This window comes from Dermacentor albipictus, chromosome 6 (assembly GCF_038994185.2).
Source record: "Dermacentor albipictus isolate Rhodes 1998 colony chromosome 6, USDA_Dalb.pri_finalv2, whole genome shotgun sequence".
NCBI lineage: Eukaryota > Metazoa > Arthropoda > Arachnida > Ixodida > Ixodidae > Dermacentor > Dermacentor albipictus.
The window spans coordinates 14,489,621-14,501,076 of NC_091826.1; the positions used below are offsets into that span (position 1 = coordinate 14,489,621).

The 11,456-nt window shown below is 44.1% G+C and overlaps 2 protein-coding genes across 2 annotated transcripts in view; one reads left to right on the plus strand and one right to left on the minus strand.

The window, feature by feature from the left end:
• The window catches only part of LOC139060792 (F-box/LRR-repeat protein 5-like), a 34,300-nt gene extending 26,508 nt beyond the window's left edge, over window positions 1-7,792 (minus strand). Inside the window, exons 1-3 of the mRNA XM_070539941.1 lie at window positions 7,459-7,792; window positions 6,342-6,479; window positions 3,985-4,182 (exon numbers count right to left, since the gene is read on the minus strand). Of these exons, the coding sequence (XP_070396042.1) occupies window positions 3,985-4,182; window positions 6,342-6,479; window positions 7,459-7,542 (420 nt within the window). The 5' untranslated portion in view covers window positions 7,543-7,792. The remainder of the gene's footprint in view (window positions 1-3,984; window positions 4,183-6,341; window positions 6,480-7,458) is intronic.
• A 106-nt stretch (window positions 7,793-7,898) lies between these two features.
• LOC139060793 (uncharacterized) lies at window positions 7,899-11,209 on the plus strand. Its single transcript, XM_070539942.1, has 2 exons — window positions 7,899-8,199; window positions 8,442-11,209. The coding sequence occupies exon 2, from the start codon at window positions 9,857-9,859 to the stop codon at window positions 11,186-11,188; it is 1,332 nt and encodes a 443-aa protein (XP_070396043.1). The 5' UTR covers window positions 7,899-8,199; window positions 8,442-9,856; the 3' UTR covers window positions 11,189-11,209.
• Window positions 11,210-11,456: the final 247 nt, after the last annotated feature.

Sequence of the window (11,456 nt, forward strand, 5' to 3'; positions counted from 1 at the left end):
GGCGGCTTTAGCTAACTGAAAGCTTTGAAAGGAAGCATGCCGTACGGAAGATCGGCACTACACGTTCGGTCTCTTGAAGATGCTAACGGTTCTACATGAATGCACAACACTTTAATACTACTACCATTATAAGGAAATATTACCATTGCCTATGCTAAATGATAATTCATAATATTAGAGCACAATATAAGGTGGCCCAACACAGAACTCATGTACGCACAAGTGAGCACCCACATGAACAACAGATGCTTGAAGACATCAAATTAAAAGCAAAATTTTGTTCATTTGCATATTTGTTTCATGTAGTTATTTTCCGTTGCTTACAATCAAGCCTCCACAAATCCAAATGCAACGACTTATCGTGTCATCACCCACACTCTAGAAGAATGAGCAGTCAACACCCATGCCATAATTTTTTTTTACTTTCTTTACCATTTACAATACTGCTTTTATCACCGAGACTTCATTTTCATTAAAAGCTGCAAAGCTTTCTATGAAGGTATTCCCATAAGTTCTCGGCCCAACTCGGAGTGAAGTTGTGAAGGCAAATAAACTAATGTTACTTTTTGCTGCGGGCTTCTTCAATGTCCATACATTTAGCCCCATGATGCTTGAGCACTTGAATCACTGTAGAAAAAAAGGTTGAAAACTTAGTCCACAAAAAAAAAATAACAATCACGACTTCAATCACACTGCCAGAAATATAAAAGTGTAGACTGGAAAGTTAGCCACTGTAGGCATGGCGGCTTAGTGGCCTTGCCGCCCTCATTAAGCACAAGGTTGTATGTTCGACTACAGCTGCAGTGTCCACATCCTGATAAACGTAGAGAGCAAAAAACTAGGCCAGACCATAGAACCGCTAACTCTCGAAGTATTATCACATACTTCCAATGTGATTGACTGATTGATTGATTCATTCATTCATTCATCTATTCATTCATTTCTCCTTAAGGGCCCGAAGGCATTAAATAAGTGGGGACATACCAACATGTAACGTGATGATTGTGATGTCTTGACAGTGGTGTATGTGTGCGTCACAGCCAATTTCACACACCCTCATTTATCAAAGTGGCGTTTATGTGCCTCGCATCTCTTACAAACTTGAAATTTTGTACACAATGACTCACTCGCATGTGCTCAACATACCTCGAGTTTTCCTTTAGATACCTCCAAAGTGAGCAAAGTCCGCATGTAAAGCCGTAGGGAAATGTGAGACCGACGGTAGGATCGCACCTGCCTTCCAGTGCTGCAGCTTAAGGCTCTAACCGTTAAGCGACGATTGCACACATGCTTTTCTTATGTCAAAGTCTCTCTTCAAAACACCTGACATGTGCATCACATGCCAATTTCTCAGATTCTTCTCTTGTGACAGGTAGTGCTTCGAGATGCTGTGTTAGAATGCATCAGCCCATATTCTTCATCAGAGGAACGTGACACGTTCAAAATAGGTGAACTCTGCCTATAATGCTATCGCATTAAAAGATCATGTAGGTGCACATAAACAGAGGTGGGGAGGCTCTGCGACGCCATTTCTTGCTATTGAGTGACACACTAGAATAAGTGCAATGCCCTTTAAGAAATTTTTTTAAAAGCACCTAGTATGAATGGAAGTATAAAAAGTGCAATGCTTACTACACTCATTACCCCTCAACTCAATGAATTCTCTCAATGGGGCACCGCCAGTGGGAGTGCCCTGCCTATGAGTCATTTCTTTCTTTCCTTCTTTGTGCAATGCAGTATCTGACAAAAGCCCCTCAGGGTGCTTAAATGGCATTAAATGGACACTAAAGAGAAATGCCAAATCTGTTGAGACTAATGCATTATTTGTTCAAAACTCTATTTTCATAAATTTTACAGTTGCAAGTTGATTACTAGAAGAGAAAAGGAAAGTCAAAGTTTCAATTTTTAAGTTTTACACTGAAACTCCAGTGCCAGTACATCAGTGTGATGTGACAGATTTCGAACTTTCCTTTTTTTCATATTTGGGCCATATTGGCTCAGTAAACATTCATGAAGTTTGCCAAATTCAGACTTTGTCCCTTTTAGAATATTTACAATACAGAGCAGCACATCTTTACCAATAAAGATTTAACTAGGGAAGAGCAGGTGCTGTCAGAATCAATAACATCATGGTGATCAGGCACGGGAACTTCAAGGCCACATGTATTTTGTTTCTGTAACTTTTCTGGCATACCAAGCCTCCTCTTACGGTAACAGTGACTTTTTGGTATTGCAGAAAGGCAGAAGCGTAATTAGCACAGCTCAAATTATTTTTCTTTTTAGTGTCCCTTTAATAACTGCCATTTTGTTGAAAATCTAAAAGGGTGTCCACACATGTGCCTTATGACTGGCATCTAAGGACTATTACACATCATATAATGTCATTTCGGAGTTGTCTAAGACAAAAGAAAGGTGTAGCTTAGGAATGTCGCTGGAGAGAGCAAGCGATCAATTTTGCAAGACATTATTAATAATTGTAATTATGGGGTTTTACGCGCCAAAACCACTTTCTGATTATGAGGCATGCCGTAGTGGAGGACTCCGGAAATTTCGACCACCTGGGGTTCTTTAACGTGCACCTAAATCTAAGTACACGGGTGTTTTCGCATTTCGCCCCCATAGAAATGCGGCCGCCGTGGCCGGGATTCGATCCCGCGACCTCGTGCTCAGCAGCCCAACACCATAGCCACTGAGCAACCACGGTGGGTGCAAGACATTACATTGCCTGCTGTATGCAGCAGCATAATAGTTGGTTAGCATGTTAACAGCAGCATTGACTACAGATCGAAATGTTTTTCTTATAGTGCTATAAAAGCATTTCAGTACCCCTTAAAAAAACTCGTCATCAATACTAATTCCAAGGCCTCCACTACAGCATCCTTCATAGACAAGCCGTAGCATACTGATTATTTTCACTAGAGCAGATGGTCATTTCTTTAATATCAGGGAACCTTGATATGCCTGACTGACACAGACTGCCCAGTGTGTTACAAGGCTTACCATAAAAAATCTACTGGAGCAGACTGAAGTTCCTGCTGCAACCTTTAAATTAAAAAAATTCTTTGTCCCAATGCTAACACAGAAGGGCTTTCTTCTTTCCCATGCTCACATGCTGAATACTTTTAGTAGCACCCTATAGACAGCGAATCAATTACTATGTACTCTTTTACAGTGGCCTTTCAGTTCGTAGATAATCATTGAGCAACATGCTTCTTGAAATTTAGACAAAAGTGGCCATCACTTCGCCCTTGTTGCCAAAAGACGCCAAGATTGCCTTTTCTGATAGACAAGAAAATTTTGTGCCTGCATTGCTAGGACTTTGCCTCTTGTGTCAAAAACCATAAAGTTCCATATAAATACTGCTTAAAGGCAAACATTTGGAAGAGATCTGCCTGGCTGCAAACAACAAACTGAATTAAGGTTGAGAAAGCTCAAAGAGTTATCAAAACCTAACATTTCTGAGCCTTCATTGGTAAAAAATTATACGACCATAAGCACTTCATCCTTCCTCCATTATAGCTAGACTGTGTGCACCGCCACCCATCCAAGGCCATTGCAATCAAACTGTACAACCAGAACGCACCGCATTTTAGAATGCAGCATCTGAAGAGTGCCTGTAAATGAAGACAGTACCGTGCCCTTGCATGTGCTTCTGTGCCAGCCGAGAACTTATGGGAAAGCCATCATAGTTCAAGTATGCACAATTATTCCATTGCAACATCAATCTTATAATAACAATTCCTTTTCTAAAGACCGTAAGTTCCGCACGTTGGTACACAGTACTGAAAAGAAGGCATGCAAATGCGCGCACAAGTAGAAAGCAAAAAGGAGAGCAGAGCTTTGTGTTCCTGTCTGCATGCCTGATATTTTGTACCATGAGTGCCTTTAGTGCCCATATCTAGGTTGTCGATGTAATGGAAGGAGTTTTACAGTCACACCTTCAACATACCATCTGTACGTGTGTATTATAAAATGAAAACTCACCTCCTCTTCTTCTTTCATGTGCGGCAAGAATTTCTCTGTGAACTCAATGAGGGCATGCTGAAGCTTCAGGCCATAGTTGACACGTTCCGTTGCTGACTTGTTGGTGCAAGAGTAGCCATCACGAACCAATGCCAGAATATCTGACAGACGGTTGTCGCTGTGGCAGTTGCAGACGGCTGAATCGTGAATAGAGAGTGCCTGCAATGAACAAAGATATCTACAGGTCCAAAAAGATGCAGGCACTGCTTTCATTATCATTTTCAGCAGCATCGCAAACATTGCTCTTGAACAGAGTTGCCAAACCGCAACCCAAAACACTCCATTTTCAGCAAAGTCATTAAGTTATAATGATGTCATAAGTAGCTAATGACTCCAAAGAGGCAAAGTTGTCGATGAGTTGACCAAAAGCTCATCAAATTTTTCAACTTTCTCACTAAGTTGCCAACATCGTTATTAAAATGTAACTTCATATCCAACCACCTAGAAACAGTGCCTCGGATGTGCAACGTGGTACTACCTACGAGTTGATCATTCAGAAGGCGGACATCAATGCAAACTTGCAGATGACAGATTAGCAAAGGTGTTGACAAAAGAGGCAGGCACATATCCTCAAGAAGCAAATAAAGCTTGATACTACAAAAGACATCACACCAAAAAAAATTACATTGCTGATACACAGCCAGTGTTGTATCTCCTTCAAATTTTTTCATGCAGCCATTACAGCAGAAAGATCAACACTGTTCGCTGAAACTGAAATAGGCTAAGTGATGAGTGGATTTTAAGAATTCTACATCTGGCTGATGCAAAATGGAAGTAAGAGAAGCTAATGCATTATTACGGCAATACAAGGAGCATTATATGTTCAGTATTTGCACCAGATAATAATGCAAACACATAGGAGAAGAATAGGCAGGACTGACATAGGCCAGCATCCATAGGACACACCAGTGTCTGCCCTGTCCACTTCATTTCTATATGTTAGCATCACATAAAACTAAAGTACAAATGTAAAACCACAACATAATCAAGCTACAACTGAGTACCTGAGCTCAAAACCAATAGCACCATTGCGACACACAAAAACTTGTATTTGGGAGCGTTACCAAATAAAATGATGGTGTTATCAAAAGTAACTCTAGGGGGCCACTCGCTAAAAAAATAATCATACATACACACAATCTGTAATTCAGATAGGTCAAAGCAATTCTGAAGGTTTTCGCTGGCCAGCTATGTTTGTAGGGCATTATATAACTGCCTGGTTTTTAACATGCTGAATCTCCTTCAAATTTATTGCTTTCCTAAAAAATAACAAACAGAAAGGGCAAAATAATGCAGTTTATAAAGCAAAAAGCACCCAAAGGAAACAATACAGATCGGATGATGCACCATCAAAATGTGGCTCCCAAAGTAACTATTCTGATTTCATATCTTAGCACAGAGAAAGGGGAGAAAGCTTCAGCCCGCACACATCTATTTTAATATGTGTGATGAGTGTTGAATAGAAATTTATTTTGCAATGTGTCCACTGCTTTTATGTGCCTGTATTATGTGGCTTTATTGTGTGTTCTGTACAAGGAACTATAATAGTATACTTTCTGCAAACATCTGCACTTGCGATATCAATCTGAACTTTTGTGTTGGGTCATAATTTCCCTGATTCAATGAAACCGAGGTGAAAATCCTGCTTTTTCCCAGAATTTACCAGAAATTACAAATTCTGTGAAAATTTCTGGCTTTCCCTGATGTCAGACGCCCTGGTAATAGTATTTCGAAATTAACCCTATGGAAATTGGAATGACGTGTGCCTTACGTGAAGCAAACCGCAAGGGCATTACTTATTGAGAGAGAATCTTCCAAGTTGCTCATAGCACAAGGTCTCTGCGTGTGAAATGTAGTTGACCCAACGGTCTTGACATACAGTCTAACATGTCGTCAAAGAGCTGCCTGCTGTTTACTGCGACCATCCGGGTTTGCATTTTCATTATCTCAAGTTCCATCAGGTTCATCATACTGCCAGATCTGATGCAGTTACAGCCAAACCCGTTAAGAACCGCAAAACAAGAATTGTTAACAGTGCACCAGATGGCATGCCTAAAATATGCTACGTTCCTGTTACTGCTGTCTTCATAAACAATAAGAACACATTACTATGAGTAATTGTCCTGTCTATGTAGTGAAGTAGACGTGGTCTATTTTGCAGAGATGGCATGTCATCACAGTGGGGAAATGGAAAAAAAAGTGGGTGGAACAAATAATGTTGTTGTTGTTGTTGTTGTTGTTAATGCCCGCGGCACAAACGCACAGTGGCATAATGGCCACGAATACTACAGGCAAGAATATAACGGCCTGTATCACACCTTCAGCTTCTTCTTCAACTTGGTCATGATGAGCTGGTTCTCGATCTGCTCGTGGCACCGGAACTCGCGGAACGTCTGGTACAACTCGTGCAAGAGCGACTCCAGAGCGCTGTAGTCGGCGAAGTCCGTGCAGCCCAGCTGCGGAGAAAGACGACGTTAAACGTTCAAAACCTCACTTGAGAAAGACACGAAGAAAAAAAAGCGCGTCTGATGAGCTACGGTACGTGCCCCAACGCACGCTTACTGAAGAAAAGGGTGGGGGGTAGGAAGAAAAAAAAAAAACCTCGAAAGCCTGTTCGAACTGCGCTTGCCTATCGTGCTGCCAAGTCGGCACGCCTACGCAGACGCTTCGCCAGGAACGACCGGGTAATTTAGGCGATTGCACAACGGCACGCTTCCGCGAACCATGGCCCAAACACTCATACATCCAAGGCGGAATGACCGAATTAGGAGACTACATAAACGCTTGAGTTAACGGTGCGGCGATATACCTCTACAAGCATGCGCGTACGGCGCGTGTAGGTTGGGATGAGCAGGTTTCAGGCAGTTTAAGACCTCGATTCAAGGCTGTGCGTGTAGTGACATCAGAAATTCGATGTTGACAGATGTAAAAGGTTGCAAGATATTGTGTTGGACAAACTGCAAATTCGGATTCTGTAACCGAAAGCGGTGAACGCTTTTGGGCACCGGCACAATGGTAAAGCGAGACGGCAGATTTAATTCCCGTACAGACCAGCAGTGTGATGAGTAGGGGATGCTCAAGAAGGATCAGCGTGAAGCTACGCAGACTGCGGCAGTGAATTTCGGCACTATGCTCAAGTTTTTCAACGATTGCACGCCGCATAAGCGAGCGCTTGAGCTACGACCTGCGGGACTCGCCAATGAGACGAAGCTGCGGAGATCACACGCGTGCGGCATTACACGTATTCGAACGCACGAACAGAATGTTCACGGAACCGTTTCCCATTCTGAGAGCTTTCAAACAGAATCTGCGTTCGGCACACGGCTCACCCACCAAGGCGACTACAGTGCGCGCGTTGCCAAGTGGCGAATCGAAGCTCACTGGCGTGACAAGCGAGAACAGGCGCCATGTAACATGCAAGTGTATGCACCCTACCTTCTCGTTATACACTTCGACGAGCCGCTTCATCCTCGAATGCGGTACCGAAAACACATCTACTTCTTCTGGAAAAGGCGCCATCTTGACCGTCCGCAAAAGATGCGGGGTTTCTTGTGTTTCGATGCGCGCCAAACAACCTTGATGGAGATTCGCTTCGCGACAGGCTTGCCGGCGGCCACCGGACGTGTCGATGAGTGCTCGGAGAGATCACAGTCCTGGCTTTACGCTCGAGCAGGTCAGATTTCTTGTGCAAAGCTCGAGACACTGCAGTGCTGCGAACGAGACGAACGGAAGCGCTTGTAGAGAGACGACAGCTGGCCGTTTCATTGAAGCAGCCGCGGCGCACGCACACGCACTTTCGATTTGCCGCAAATCGTCGAGGGATGGCGACACCAGTACCATGGCCTCCTCTATTTTTTTTGTGCCTGCCGAACGCACCCTCCGCGGCCGTCGGCGCACTTCGGTTTGTTACGCTACTGAATGCCGAGTGGTGGCGCTAGTCACGTTGGGGTCGTGTGCGTTCGTCTTCCGCGGCTGCACCACGTTGTCGGCCAGTCGCATGCGAGTATTTTGATCATTGTACAGTGGCAATTCAATCTCTTTGGCTCGCACGTGCAAAAAACTAAAGCTTCCTGGTGTGCGTTGTTATGACAGCACTGCTTAGGCACTGCTTCGTGCTTTAGGGACCGAAAATCGGCGACGCTCAACGCATGCTGATCCACCTGTCCCGTTCCACCGGTGAGCCAAGAATTTTGTGATAGCAATAGTGTTATTTGTAGCCTGCATAAAGTCCTATATCTGTCTGTGGCGTACTGTGTGTACAATTCGAATATTTGTGGGCACATTTTCTCAGACTGACAAATCTTAGTTTTGTTATTGCGCTGAGCACGCTCGACGAATTTGTGTGGTTGCATTGAAAATTTTAAGCATGCGACTGTAATATCGAACGCATTGTTAAACCGCTGACCATTACCTTGCAGGATTTAATGGCATACTGCTGTGTGCCGCTTTGCCGCTCAGATGGGAAAAGCAAGATTCCAGGCATCTCTTTCCACGAGATTCCGGCAGACATGGCGCTACGGGAACAGTGGTTGAGAGCCATACGGAGGGACAACTGGGTGCCGAACACTACTTCGAATTATTCAAGAGTATGTAGCCGCACTTCAAGGAAACCGACTTTGCGGAGGGCAAGCGGCGCCGTCTCAAGAAAGGTGTAGTGCCCTCCATGTTTCCGGAATACCCTTCATACATGAAGCCAAGGCAGTTTCAAGAAAGGGATACAGAAAGCATCAAGAAGAGGGCGTTTCGGAAAACCAAAGAAAAGGAACCTGAACCGGCTACAAAACGGCAGAAGTTGCAGGATGGCACAGATGCAGAAATGTCGGAGCACAACTGTCAAGAGGCCAGCCCGTCGGCTTATCCAGAAAGAGATGAACAGGCAAGACCTGAAAACGAAAAGGAATTACAGGAGGCTTCAAATAGCACAGATGCAAAGTTTTCACATCAAGCAACGCAAGTAAACGTTGGAGTATCTAGCCTACTTGCAACTGAAAGAACAAGATGGAAACGCAGAGAAAGGGATCTGAAAAAGCAGGTTGAAAAGCTTCGACATACAGTTGACCAGTACAAAACAGAGCTTGAAAAAATGAAAAATGATTGCAATTTTGGTGATCTGCAGTACATTCGCCAGCAGGCTGAAGAGAAGCATATTTCAGCTGTGTTTTTATTGGATCAAATTGTTAACTCTCGCCGAAAAAAGCCAACTTGGACTGAAGACGTAGTGCGCCACTGCATCGTACTACGCCACCTGTCAACAAAAGCTTATGAGCACACAAGGAGGGAAATGCTACTCAAGCTACCTAGCAGAAGCACCCTTCTGAATTACCTTGGGAGCAGCTCGGGCGAGACAGGTGTCAACCACCTAGTGCAAGCAAGACTGAAGGCTGAATTAGAAAAGCTGGATGCACCCCAATCTAGAACCTGCTCACTAATAGTAGATGAGATGCGGATAAAGCCGAAGCTTCAGTATAATAAGCAGCGAGATTGCTTTGTCGGTCAAGTCGACATGGGCATAGCAAGTGCACCTGACAGTGAGCTTGTTTTGGCAAACTCCTTGCTATGCTTTATCATAAATGGGCTCAGCACTACTTATAAGATTCCCGTTTCATACTTTTTTACGAAAGGGCTAAGTGGCTGTCAGCTGTCAAAGTTGCTTCTCTATGTAATGAAAGAAGTAGAAGAAATAGGGTTCCGTATAGTACGCTTGGTGACAGATAACCATAAAGTCAACGTAAGTGCAATGAAAGAGCTCTGCGGTGGGTTTTTGACCTACAGAATTCCCCACCCATGCAATCCCGACCGAGAACTTTTCCTAAGCTTTGACTAGTGTCACATAATGAAAAATGTGCGGTCCCAGTTTCTGTCACGAGACCTCGGCAAAGCTGGCGAGGTGTCTTCATCCCACCTAAAGAAACTGTATGAAATGCAGAAAGCATGGATTGTCAAGCCAGTAAGGAATTTGAGCAGGAAACATGTCTATCCAAACAATATTGAGAAAATGAATGTTAAGAGGGCAGTGGAAGTATTCTCTTCAGATGTTACTTCAGCACTCGAAGTTCTCGTGAAGCAAGCTGGCCATAGCTGCCATCCTGCTTTTGCTGGTGCAGGACCGACAATAACCTTTATGAGAAATATATATCGATGGTTCATTTTGCATGACACAAGTAACACCATGCAACATGTCCAGCAATGCTTTCCGGATGTGCGGCACTACGACAGCCCAGATGATGATCGCCTTGAGTGGCTAGAAGTTAAGTTTCCCTTGTACATGGAGGAATTGAAGAGAAATACATCATCTCCTCGTGGATTCCTTACGACTGAAACATATGAAGCGCTGCTGCTCACGACATACTCCACTGTTCATTGTGTCCGCTTCCTTCTCACGAGAGAAAATTTCGGTTTTGTGTTAACAAGGAAGTTTAGCAGTGACCCCATCGAGTCATTGTTTGGGACACTCAGGCGGTCGGTCGGTTGCAATGACCAGTTGGATGTCCGTTCTGCAATCTCGGGGCTCGAAAAAGTTTTGAAGACGGGCATCGCAGCTGTGTCGCAGGACAGTAACGTTCTTTGCGCTGAAGAGCCTGGACCATCTAAGGGGGTTTTACTTGAAACTCCACAGGTGTCGAAGAGCTCAGCTGAGCTTCCAAAGCGAGCTGTAAATGTACTGGAAGATCTCAGGCGGCCAAATGTGGCAAAGTTTGCAACACTGCAAGTGTCAGCAACGGTTTATGTTGGCGGATATATTGCCCGTGTAGTTAAAGAGCATATTGAATGTGACAGCTGCAGTGCAATCGTCACCAAGCCTTTGACTAAACAGCCACTTCAGATGTTTACTTTTCACCAGGACAGAGGTGGATTGTTATACCCTTCAGACAACCTGCTCCACGTCCTAGAGACCCTGCGGATATTTGTCCAGACAGCACTTCAAAAATGCCCAACGCTTCACAAACCTCTGCAAACGCTCTTAGATGCAGCTGTACCAGCTGTTTCTAAGTCTGGCTTTCTTCATTGCCCCAACACCCAGCACCACCATGATGTAGCTAAGTTGGTGTGCTCAAGATTTATAAAGCCGCTACTAGTGAACTATGCCTTTGCTGCCACTGACAAGAGTGACATCTACAAAACTTTCTTCCAGAAGCCAGTGTCGAGAAAATATGTCAAGTTGTGAACTGCTGATGCTTCACTCTGTTTCCTTTCCATGCTGGGAATAATTTTATTTCTTGTTTTGCTTAGAAATAAAAAGTTTGGTTTTTCTCTCTGACGTGCTTGCAGTGCTTAGGTACCAAAAATGATGCTCACGATCCTGACAAGATGAGCACACGTTCCTGACAAGAAGCAGCCAGCTTGAAACATGAATTATTCGCGAACGCTGATAAATTGCTCAGGAAATGCACAGAAAAATGCGCAACCTGCCTCACGAGCGGCGCGCGACCACC